Source organism: Xenopus laevis, chromosome 8L (assembly GCF_017654675.1).
Source record: "Xenopus laevis strain J_2021 chromosome 8L, Xenopus_laevis_v10.1, whole genome shotgun sequence".
NCBI classification, from domain to species: domain Eukaryota; kingdom Metazoa; phylum Chordata; class Amphibia; order Anura; family Pipidae; genus Xenopus; species Xenopus laevis.
In genome coordinates this window covers 120629875-120642752 of record NC_054385.1, presented here as the reverse complement: position 1 = coordinate 120642752, position 12878 = coordinate 120629875, and the positions used below count along the sequence as shown (strand labels likewise).

Here is a 12878-nt window from a genome sequence, read left to right as displayed (position 1 = left end):
ATCTCCCACAGTGTCTATTTTAAGCAAATAATTTGTATTCTTCAAAATGATTTTCTTTTTAAAACAGTATCTTGCACTTGATGTGAACTAAGAATTCTCCTTTACCAGTAATCTAGTTAAAATACATATGGAAAATCTTTCACATTCTTCTTCTCGCAAGTTATTGACTTCATTTTGCGCAATATGGCTATTTGGAGCGATCACAAGCTACATAGAAAAATTTGGTGCATTTAGGTTTGAAACCAAACATGCCAACCATACGGGGGCTCCTGACTGAAGAATTACTCTGGTCTCTCTGTGTGAAGAGGAGAGAACCCTGTGTCTAGAGAAAGTCTTTGTCTGAGAAGGTGCTGTTTGTGATTAGTGATGGGCGAATTTATTCGCCAGGCGCGAATTCGGCAAATTTGCGTGAGTCGCCGCCAGCGAATAAATTCATGAAAAGCCCGCAAAAATTTGTGGCGTCACAAACGGGCGCCGGCGTCAAAAACAGACGCCAGCGTCAAAAACGGGCGTCAAAAATGAGACGCCGGCGCCATTTCGCAAATTTTTCGCCATTTCTCGAATTTTTTGGCGAAGCGAAACGGCGCAAATTCGCCCTTCACTATTTGTGAAGATAATTTGGAATCTGGTTGTGTTTATCTTTGTGATGGGAGACAGTTATGTTACATTTATATGCTGCCTTGTGAAGAGAAATATGTTGTCTGTGTTTTGTTGAATAAAGTGAAGGCAAATACTAGTGATGGGCGATGGGGCATTTCACTTCGCCGAAAAATTCGTGAATTTCCAGCGAAATTCGCGAAATGCGAAAAATTTGTGAAACTGCGCTGGCGTCTTGTTTTTGATGCCAGCGTCCGTTTTTGACACCGCCAATTTTCATGTCAGTTTTGCGAATTTATTCCCGGGTGGCAAATAGCGTGAATTCCCCGCGAATTCGCACTTGGCCCAAAAATTCACCCATCACTAGTAAATACCTATTTTATAGCATTTTAGATGTCCCTGTATTATCTCTGCTAAAAACCAATGCTTGCCGACCATTATAAGCTATTCTTACCTCTCTCCCTTTCTCTCTTTCTATGCATACTGTATATACAGTATCTTGGAGATTGTCTTGACATAATTCAGAGCTTTCTGTAGAACAGGTTTCAATTATGTTTTTTTTTTATCGATGCTTTAAAACAAACAATATAATAAACTTAGGGCATATAGTAGTTTAGGATTAACTTTACATCAAATCAGTTAGCTGCATCATAATAAATGGAAACTTCAGATTAAAGACACACACATTTATACATCTCATTTTAATAGCAAGGATGGGCATATCCTTTCAATAATTCAATATGTTTAACACCAGAATGTTTAATTATGTTTAACCCCATCCTTTTAGGCTACAAAACAATTAAATATAGCATGCTGATTAGTTACCATCAAATACAAGGTATTGTATTATAGTACTATTACAAAGAAAAAAGGAAATTGGTAAAAAATGCAGAATACAAGGTATTGTATTATAGTACTATTACAAAGAAAAAAGGAAATTCATAAAAAATGCAGAATTGTTTATTTAAATAGGACCGAAGGGAGCTGGCATTACTGCATTTTAGAGCTTTCTGGATAATTGGTCTGAGATAACAGACCTCATACCTGTGTATATCTGTATAAACTGTAGGCTTACTATGGTACTACACAGTATGATAATATTAAAAATTGAAGGCTGAAAGTAAACCGATATCTATTTTCAACAATGATTATGCAAAGAAATATAGTTATGCTTTTTAGGACTCCAGATCTATTTTTGTCCCTCTAAAATATAGAACTGCATTAAGTTCCAAGTAACGGGGCTGTAAGAATTGTAAAAATTGTATTATTTTTACTGGTGTTTCAAAGCCTCCTCCAAGCATATAATTATACCCATATCTTTTACTTTCTGAAAGCTAGACATCTGAAAACATTCTTACTACCCAAGTTTTTTTTTTTATAATAAACATTATAAGGTGAAAAATGCCAAAGGGCCAAAAAAAAAAAAAAAAAATTGTTTTTTGGAAGGATCACTTAATATTATAGTTAATCAAACAAGGCGTTTTAAGTGCTACAGTGCATTATTTTTTAGTTTGTGCTCCATCAGTATCTTACCAGTAATACAGTGTTCTTTTAACCATACAGTATGTAACCATATCTTTATTAATCAAGTTCTTAATATATGAGATGCTCACAGCAACATTGTTACTGCATCAGTTTTTAAATTTTGTGTTTGTTCTTTAAGGAGTTTGTTCTTTAAGGAATAATTAGATAATATGGATATGGAGGTCTGCTCCTCAGTGTTCCCTAGGTGCAGGCACTGCCCTGTAAATCCCAGTTCCCAGTACTTTTCATATGCATTGCCATGGGTTAATTGCAATTTAAAGAGACAGTAACTAAATTAGCATCGACTGGGAAGTTGGACATGTTTGATGAAAATATGTCTGCCTTTGAAACTCCACAACGTTTTTGCCATTGGTGTACTGCATTGGGACTTAACCCCCCAAAGGTTGATGCTGTGGGGCCCATGGTGCCCAGAGTGAAAGAAGAATTTATTTACTAGGGATGCACCGAATGCACTATTTTGGATTCGGCCGAACCCCCGAATCCTTTGTGAAAGATTCGGCCAAATACCGAACCGAATCCTAATTTGCATATGCTAATTAGGGGTGGGAAGGGGAAAACATGTTTTACTTCCTTGTTTTGTGACAAAAAGTCAAGTGATTTCCCTCCCGCCCTTAATTTGCATATGCAAATTAGGATTCGGATTCGGTACAGGCCGGGTAGAAGGATTTGGCTGAATCCAAATCCAGCTGAAAAAGGCTGAATCCCGAACCGAATCCTGGATTCAGTGCATCCCTATTATTTACCAAATCCTAGATGGGTAACAGATGTTTTACCACCCAAGTGTAGCTGCGTCACAGAGAGATTCTGCTGGGGTTCTGCCAAATGTTCTTATAGAGAGCCCCAGAGAGATAGATTGTGACTGGGTTCCCCCTCATATTGATGCTGAAAGTGAAGGGCCATGGAAGATTGTTCTGCCTGATATGTCTGATGACGCAGATGTCAGGTATTGTTGGGATTCGAGCCAGAGACCTTTGGGTTTCTGGCTCAATATCGTAACCATTTGGCCAGGTGAGCAGACAGTAGGGTTGCTTGCTATTTGTTACCTGGCCTCTGCAGCCCCAGCCCAGCTGCAGCTGACTGGCCTCTCCAGCCCCAGCCCAGCTGCTGCCTGATTAGTTGCAATCAGACAATCAGGGCTGATTCTGCCCTATTTAAGGTCAGCCCTCCAAACACACCTTGCTGGAGCATTGTTTCCCAGGCTAGCAGTGTGGCATTGTCCCTAGCTAAGGGTTTCAGTTTTAGCCTCCTTTCCTTGTCTTGTCTGAACTCTTCCCTGTCTTGTCTTGCCTGGCTCTGAACCTTGTCTTGTTCTGCTTTACCTTCCATTTCTAGTTCTGCTCTGATCCAGCTTTAAACCTTGATCTCTCCTTGCTTTAACCTTGTCTTGAGTTTGCCTTGCCCTGCTTTCCTTGCTATTCTGTATCTTGCTCTGTTCCTCACTCCAAACCTGATCTTGCCTTAACTTATTCTACCTTGTACTTTTCCCTGACTTCTCCTTGTACTGACCTTGTCTCGCCTGATTCTTGCTTCCTGACCCTGCCTTGTACCCCCTCATCTTGCTCTGCATCTTGTCTTGCCTTTTTCAGTCCTCTCTTGCTATCCGCTCCAGTCCTCTCTTGCTATCCGCTCCAGTCCTATCTTGCTATCCGCTCCAGTCCTCTCTTGCTATCCACTCCAGTCTTCTCTTGCTATCTACTCCAGTCTCCTTCTGCTCTAGTCTCCTTCTGTACTCTATCCCAGTTTGTTCTGATCTTCGCCCTCATCAACCGGTTCCTACCTTCCCTTTACGTGTTCCCTAGGCACATACAGCTCCTGCCTCAAGGACTCGCCCTTTCCCTTTCAGTCTCCACAGTCCCCTACCTAATCCTTGACAGCAGATGAGTTAACTTCCCAGGGTGATGCCCTTACTACCCAGTATGCAGTGAAGGCACATGAGAGTGTGCCACTGAACAAGACATTGTTTGATTCACCAGCTGAAAAGAGTCAATTAAAGAGATGTCAGAAGATTTGTATGGAAGATGCTACAAGTGATGGGTCATCAGGCCCGTAGTTGTAATACTTACAAAAGTTCTACAGTACAGAAGTCTTATTATGAGCCTTCAATCTGTGAGAGTGACTCCCCTGAAGAGGATAGGGTATTGCGTCAAGAGAAGACACCCTGTTGGCATGAAGGTGGCCCCTGAAACTTCTGATACCCCGATAGATCTAAAGGACTGGGTCTGGGTAAGCGCAGGTCTCCAGGTAAGGCCAATGTTAGGGTCTCAGGTAACAGTAATGATATAGACACTATTGACTGTTTTGCTGTCCAGGCATGCCAGGGCATACGGCAAGTGAGGACGTTGCTGGTTTGTCCAGGGGGAGAATGTAGGGGAAACAACAATCCTTCTCCTGTTTTTCTGTATGTGAAATCATCCAGCCCAGTTACAGGCTGGAGAGCCATCTGATTGGCTGGGCGCCCCAGTGCATCCTTGGGAGAGAGGGAGTGTCTGACTTTGGAGTCTTATGTACAGGGTCTCTGACAGAGTTTAACAGAGTTGTGTGAGGAAAGATCCAGCCAGAACCAAGTCTTGTGAAACTGTGCAAGCTGTTGAATCTGTGGAAGTACAGAGATAGGTCATCCTGTTCTCTGCCAAACTGCTACAGACTCAGAAGGAGAAAAGTGCCACTGGTGACATTTATCCTGCTGCCGAGCTGCCTGTGATCTCCAGTGTGATTTCCTCTGAGAGCATCCTGGTGAGTGAGCCACCCAAGGGAGGATACTGGCAAGGATACAAACATGGGGCCCCAATTTGAAGACAGGTCTTGTGCATTTACCTGCTATGTGGAAGCAGCTGCTAAATTCCAAAGGGAGAGGTACTTTTGGGAAAGGTAGCTCTACCTGGTGTATAAGAGCTCCGGGGAAGGGACATAGCAATTGAACTGAACTGTGTGGTTATTAACCCCTTCCAGAGGATTGGGACATTGATAATAAAAAGGACAGTGTTGGAGAAACAGTCAGGTACCAAATAGTGAGTTAGGTAGGTCCCACGTGTCCCCTGTGCAGGGGTGCATTGTGTATTAGATTGCCCAAGTTCTTTCACTACTGTTTATATAAAGTTAATATCTGTTTCATTTGCAAACTGTGTGTTTTATTTGTCCTAGTGGAAATTCCCTAAGGTGTGCTCCTCAGAGTTCCCTAGGTGTATGCACTGTGCTGTAAATCCCAGTTCCCAGTACTTTTCATACGCAAAAGGGACTCAGGGCCCCTGGATTTCCAGGGGTTAATTGCAATTTAAAGAGACAGTAATCAAATTAGGGTTACAGACATAAAATATTTAATGTATGCAATAATAATATTTGCATTCCAAATGATGATACAAAAAGACTTTAGGAACGTTCCTGAGATTATTTTTTTACCTCACAGATTCTGCTACAGAAGTTGTCATGCAACATTCAACAATGTCTATGCAATATGCTCGACATGGGGACACTGTAAACTTGACATGTGGAGCCAAATCCTACCCTATTCTGTGGTTCAAGGAAGACCAAGAAGAAGTATTACAGGATATAAAACCAAGTTACTTTTCAACAAAAAATAATTTGCAGTCATCATATAAATATTGCTCAGAGATTTATAACGAGAGGGTTTTGTATATTAACAATGTGGAAAGATCAGATTCTGGAATTTATTACTGCACTGAAGGAACAATAAGTTATGTCTTCCACTTTGTCGGCAAATTACTTGTAACAGGTAAAAACTTTAAAATTGGTCTCTTGCCCAGTGGTGCAATGTATGAACGTGCACCAACCATTCTTGCAAGAGCAGTATAGGAACAGCAACCAACTGTTTAAAGTGTATGGAATCCATTCTAGTTCTATTCTGTATGTGGACTTACTGTTGATGTTGCCCAGAGTAACCAGAGTAAGTCTCTTAGGGGCAGATTTACAAAATTCGAGTGAAGAATTCGAATGTAAAAAACTTCGAATTTCGAAGTATTTTTTGGGTACTTCGACCATCGAATTGGTTAAATTCGTTCGAATTCGAACGATTCGAACGATTCGAAGTAAAAATCGTTCGACTATTCGACCATTCGATAATCGAAGTACTGTCTCTTTAAAAAATACTTCGACCACCTACTTCGGTAGATAAAACCTACCGAAGTCAATGTTAGCCTATGGGGAAGGTCCCCATAGGCTTGCCTGTGATTTTTTGATCGAAGGATTTTCCTTCGATCGTTGGATTAAAATCCTTCGAATCGTTCGATTCGAAGGATTTAATCGTTCGTACGATCGCAGGATTTGCGCAAAATCGTTCGACTTCGATATTCGAAGTCGAACGATTTTAGTTCCCAGTCGAATATCGAGGGTTAATTAACCCTCGATATTCGACTATTGATGAATCGGCCCCTTAGGGTGGTGGCAGATGGGAGATTAGTCACCAAGCGACAAATCTTCTATACTGCGGGCAACTAATCTCCCCGAAATACTTGTCCACCAGCAAGAATACTAATCGCTGATGGGTTGGCATATGAATCGCCGGTGAGATGGCATACGAAAGTGGACAGATTCACTAATTACTTGAACACAATTATTGCATATTTGTATTGTACTGATGCAAGTGGGAATTTTCTAATTGCTTTCCTTTAGGGTATTTAAATATTTCAGTATTACAATTAATGGTAGATGATTTTGATGTATGGGTTTGGGTCAGAATATGTAAACAGGCCTGGTCTTAAAGAGGTTTGAGTAACAGTACACAGGCTTGTATGCAGGCTAATGATTATAATGTGCACACAGAGAGTTATCAAGGTGCTTCTACAAGTTACAAACCATATGAAGTTTTTAGCAATGCCAATTCACTGTAGGGGAGACAGTTACTCTTCAAAAGTAGTTTATCTAAAATATCCCTTAAACATTGCTGGTAACTACAGTTGCCTGAAGTTTCATTGTGAGGCAACTTTGAGCAACTTCTGAAAACCGAAGATTCTTATTCTTGCCAGTGGCTGGGCGACTAATCTCTCTGTCTGCCACCACCCTTAGGGCCTAGTCTGCTCAACTAAGTTTTTAATTTCTAGGGGAGCTCCTTCATGCACTCTGCGTTATGGCTAGCTGTTCTTTAGATACTGTCCCATTCTCTACAATGTAACTCAACACTGTGAAACATAATAATGTGAAGCCGGCGACAATTCCGACGCCGGCAACAATTCAACGCACATTAAGTCAATTGGTTTGTTTAATTGTCGCCGGCGTCGGAATTGTCACGCAATTTAGCAAATTTACCGCAAATTCCCCCATCTCTAATCGAAAGTAGTTTCTATCCTTTCAGATAAAACACTCATGGATCCCAGTCTAGAGCTACTTGTCCAGAGTCAGCAGGAAAGCTCAGGCTCCCATTTAATAATGCTGATGTGTGTTGTCTATAACTGGTCTCATGGCTGGAGTTCAGTCCAATGGAATCTTGGGGGAAGCATATCTGATGGTCTCACCACTTCAGGCATTGATGGCACAATAAGGAGTTTGATGGTTATTCCAAAAACAAGTGAATATGTGGATGCAAAAATGATGTGTTTTATTAAAGAAAATTCTAGTGGAAAAATCCTCAGCACTCCAGCAACTGAAAATCCTGTAGGTGAGTTGCTCCTTTTAACTATGCAGGGTACAGCAAGTCTTTGATTTAAACACAGACACTTGGGGCATTATTATTATTATTATTATTATTATATATCAAAATCCGAAATTTTAAACAAAAAAAGTCAGACCAAAGCAGGGTCGGACTGGGGGGACCGGGGCCCATCGGGACTGCTTGTCCAGGGCCCCCCGCCCCCCTACTGCGCCGCTCGAACGCCACCATGCGCATGCGCGAGCGCACTTCTCGGCGCGCAAGCGGCGATGCGATGCGCATCGCCGAAAACTTTTTAAAAATTTTTATACTATTAGAGGGGGTCTAGCCCGGCGGGGGCCCACGAGGGTCGGGGCCCACCGGGTTTTTTCCCGGTGTCCCACCGGGCCAGTCCGACACTGGACCAAAGTAGAATCCATGATTGAACCTTATTCATTATTAAAAAAGCATGATTGAATCGGATCGGGGCCAAAATCTATAAAATCAAACAAAAATCCGAATAGTAAGATTTTTTTGGATTTTTTTGGGGCTTTTTCCTGAAAAGTCCAAATTTTTCAGATTTTTGCCCAAAAGCCCGAACTAGTCGGATTTATGGGCTAAATCCAGCACAGACCACAGAAACTTCCAAATAGGATAGGGACCTCTCCCATTGACTTGTATACAACCTCGGCAGGTCTGAGATGGCGGACTTTCGGTTTCTGTCTTATTCCATCCTCAAGGTATAATAAATCTCAAAAAATTTGAGTTTTTTCCACTAAAAATTTGGATTTTATAGTTTTTTTGCATTCACACTCTAATATATATCCTCCTTAATCATAGATGGAACAAGTATAACTAAAGCAATTACATGACCTGGCATATACAGGCACTCCACTGTATTCTCTACCCTGCACATAAACTGTATCAATAAAGTCTGCTCCATTTGTACCTCATTAATATACCTTTAATGGAACGTGAGACCAATAAAGATCATTATTTTTTTCCACAGAGTGTTCGGTTGTGTTATATGTTGGAATAGGGATTGTTGCCGGCCTTTTGCTACTGCACCAGATGATTCTCTTGCACAGACGGCAAGTTTTAAGAAGGGCAAATGCTTACAAAGGTACTTGTTAGAATGCTTGTTATACTATGGGTGGGCTGTGATTCTTCGAAAACCACAATTGGGAATATTTTCCATTTTTTTTTTAAATTTATCAAAAAATTCAAAACTTTGGCAGCTAAAACTTGACCAGTTTCTATAGAAGTCAGTGGAAGGTGTATTTGCAACTTTCAAGCTGAAGAACTTTAAAACCTGAGTCAGTAAAAGTCAATAATTGAAAAAATATGGAAAAAAAATATTTTTGTAGGAATTGCGTTTTGATAATGCAAATAAGCACCCGTTTTTCAAGATTCAAGATTTTCAAGATTCAAGCTTAAACATGCAGGAGTCAAGTTTAAAAATACTCGATTCTAAATTTTCTTCACAAACAAATTGATAAAAAAAATTGAATATGAATGTGGTGTGTCCACTAAGACAAAGTGTACCTAAAACCGATTGGCATGGGTCAACATGGGCCAGTTTGTGTGTGTGTGTGTGTTTATGGGAGGAGGGTTTAAAATATTGCTATTGTTTCTCTCACAAAGTTCATACTGTCCACTTTGTCCACTTTTACAATATATGCAGATGCCTAGAGGTCCAAATTATACAGATAAACATCATGGGCATTGCTTCTTCGCTGTGTCCTTTCCTAATATATAGTTCATTGATCCTTGACAGTAGACACATTTAAGTCTACATTTAAAGAATGTGGTTTAAATTAACATGCATGCTTATATTGCTTTTACAGGACAATATGAGTAGATTTATCAAAGCTTGAAGTCAAATCTTACTGGGTTTTTTTTTTTGTGTTTTTTGCAGCAAAACTCCAGAACTCGAATGTTTAAGTGCAAAAAACTTGAAAACTTAAATACAATCAGCAGCTAAAAGCTAGAAAGTCTATATAAAAGTCAATGGGAATTATATTTTCCAAACTCAAGGAATTTTAACATTTTACACGTTTTTGTAAAGAAGTTGAACTTTTGCATACTCATTGAATATGAAATGTAGAATATGGTTTTTAGTGTGATCAAAAGTTTTGAGTTTTTTTCACAAATAAGTGCCCATTAAGTATTTTTCTTCAAATTTGAATTAGTATATAACTGCCTCCCTATTCAGAAATATAAAACATAGATTGAGCAGTTGATATACTTAAAAAAATTAATAATTATATTAAATATTATCTTTTATTTTAGGGGCAGACCAGAGAATGAGAAGCACCGTGGAAAATGAGATGGTGAGAATTAAGAGTTGTGTTTATGCTCTGTATTGGTTAAATTACATTATCCATGCTCTATTCTCTATAAGAAAGGCCTTTTATTGGCTATTTCACTTGTGTTACCTTTGATAAAGCTCACTGAACACTAGGGATGTAGCGAACTGCCGATTTGGTGTTCGCGAACGCCGTTCGCGAACACCGGCAAAAAATTCGAACGTTCGCGAACAGTTTGCGAACTTCGAACACCCGCTAAAATCATTCGATTCGAACGATCGAAGGATTTTAATCGTTCGATCGAACGATTTTCATTCGAATCGAACGATCGAAGCATTCGATCAAATGCTTTTCATTCGATCGAATGCTTACAATCGTTCGAACGAATGGAAATCGTTCGATTTTTAGCGGTCGAAGGAATTCGAATGGTCGAATGGTCGAACGATTTGTATTCGAATCGAACGCGAACTCAAAATGCGAACGTCGCGCGACGTTCGCGAACATTCGGCGGACGCGAACGGTCGAAGTTCGCGCGAACAAGTTCGCCGGCGAACAGTTCGCTACATCCCTACTGAACACTGCTAATGAATATTTTAGATAAACTACTTTTGAAGAGGAACGGTCTCCCCTACAGTGAATTGGCATTGCTATTTAAATTCTGTCATTTTGAATTTTGAAATTCCAAAAACTTCATATGGTTTATAACTTGTAGAAGCACCTTGATAACCCTCTCTGTGCACATTATAAGCATTAGCCTGCATGCAAGCCTGTATAGTTACTCAAACCTCTTTAAGATCAGGCCTGTTTACATATTCGGTTTACAACCCCATACATCAAAATCAGCTACCATTAATTGTAATACAGAAACATTTCAATTCCCTAAAGGAAAGCATTTAGAACATTTCCACTTGCATAAGTACAGTAAATACAAATATGCAATTATTGTGTTCAAGTAATTAAGGAATCTGTTCACTTTCGCTTTGTTTGAAAATTTGCAAAACTGCAGGAAAATTTTCAAAAAAATCACAAAAATGCATTAATTTTTTCCAATTTTTTTCTGCAATTATTTTTTCATGACATTGCAGTCACAAAATACATTGGGGGTCTATTGGTGCTCTGTTATGGTTTCATGAAAATATTTGCTGGAGGAAAAATGCTGAATTTTACTGCAGATTCATACTTGCTTAAAAACTTTGTGCGCACAGTAAATCATCCATTCTGTTAATAAGGGAAAAGGAACAGAAATTTAAAAACTCAAGGAACAGAAAGTTATGTATATGTGAGTGCGTATGTAATAAATGTATTGGTTCAAAGTACCTTGCTACAGTGCATGATGTCTTGCAGAGCAGGGTGTAGGGTTCAGTATCAGAATAGTGTTCTATCTGCATGTAGTTTGCTCCTGAATTGTGCCTGAATTTCCTTTGCCCCCCCCATATTTGTAGATTTAGGGGCCGATTCACAAAGGGTCGAATATCGAGGGTTAATTAACCCTCGATATTCGACTGGGAATTATAATCCTTCGACTTCGAATATCAAAGTCGAAGGATTTTAGTGCAAATAGTGCGATCGAACGTTCGAAGGATTATTCCTTCGATCGAACGATAAAATCCTTCGAATCGAACGATTCGAAGGATTTTAATCCAACGATCGAAGGAATATCCTTCAGACAAAAAAACTTAGGCAAGCCTATGGGGACCTTCCCCATAGGCTAACATTGAGTTCGGTAGCTTTTAGATGGCGAACTAGGGGGTCGAAGTTTTTTCTTAAAGAGACAGTACTTCGACTATCGAATGGTCGAACGATTTTTAGTTCGAATAGTTCGATTCAAAGTCGTAGTCGTAGTCGAAGGTCGTAGTAGCCCATTCGATGGTTGAAGTAGCCCAAAAAACACTTCGAAATTCAAAGTTTTTTTACTTCGAATCCTTCACTCGAAGTTAGTGAATCGGCCCCTAAAAGCTCTTCCAACACCCTAGTATGTTTGTAAGCTCCACTGGGACAGGTACTGATGTGAATGATGAACATTCTCTGTAAAGTGCTGTGTAATAAGCACTACATAAATAAAGGATACCAACAAATTACCATCAGAATGGTCAGAAAAGTGGCCGAATGTATAAAAAAAATCTGTGAAGTTAAGGCCATTTCCCCAATTTTTTTATTAAATCACTCTTAAGAAAAGTATTATGGAAGCAACGTTGATACAAGTTGCCTCAATGGCATACATGGAAACTGGAAGGAATGGAATGCACAGCAGCACTTCATGCCTGAACTTTCGCTGACACAGCAGAGGGAGCAAGAGAAGTCCTTTCAGGACTGGCCATGTGCTTTTTATGGTATTTACCTTGAGAGAGAGATTTTTTTTAAAAAAATTAACATCCATGTGGAAAATATTTTTAATTTCTTCATTTTTCAAACCTTGGCTGAAGTTTCTTTACTAATTGTCTTAATTTCGTATTGTTGAAACTACTTATTGTGTATCTTTTTCCCTGCAGGTTATCTATGCCGATGTGAAAAGAGCTTGAAGAAACCCCTCTAAAAATACACTAAAATGTATTGATTATAAATTCTTTTTACTGATCTAATAATCAAAAAAAATAAAAGGTTTTATTTGGTTTGTGAAATTTGTACCTGAAGATTTGATAATAACCTTTCACTTTCAGTCCTGCTAATAGAAGAATTCCAAAAACAGGGACACAGAAAATCGGGATTGGAAACTTTTTTTACTTTTTTCATATTTTTTTAATTGCTTCCTTTGTTTTCCATATGCACTCATTTTAAACTATATTTTTCTAGATGTGAAACTTTTTAAGCAACTTTTCATATCAATGAACTACAGTTTTAGTCATAGGTTG

General features: G+C 39.4%; 1 protein-coding gene across 1 annotated transcript in view; it reads left to right on the top strand.

The window, feature by feature from the left end:
• The window catches only part of LOC121397188, a 15019-nt gene extending 2372 nt beyond the window's left edge, over positions 1 to 12647 (top strand). Inside the window, exons 2-6 of the mRNA XM_041573505.1 lie at positions 5546 to 5872; positions 7448 to 7750; positions 8730 to 8843; positions 10013 to 10053; positions 12519 to 12647. Of these exons, the coding sequence (XP_041429439.1) occupies positions 5546 to 5872; positions 7448 to 7750; positions 8730 to 8843; positions 10013 to 10053; positions 12519 to 12548 (815 nt within the window). The 3' untranslated portion in view covers positions 12549 to 12647. The remainder of the gene's footprint in view (positions 1 to 5545; positions 5873 to 7447; positions 7751 to 8729; positions 8844 to 10012; positions 10054 to 12518) is intronic.
• Positions 12648 to 12878: the final 231 nt, after the last annotated feature.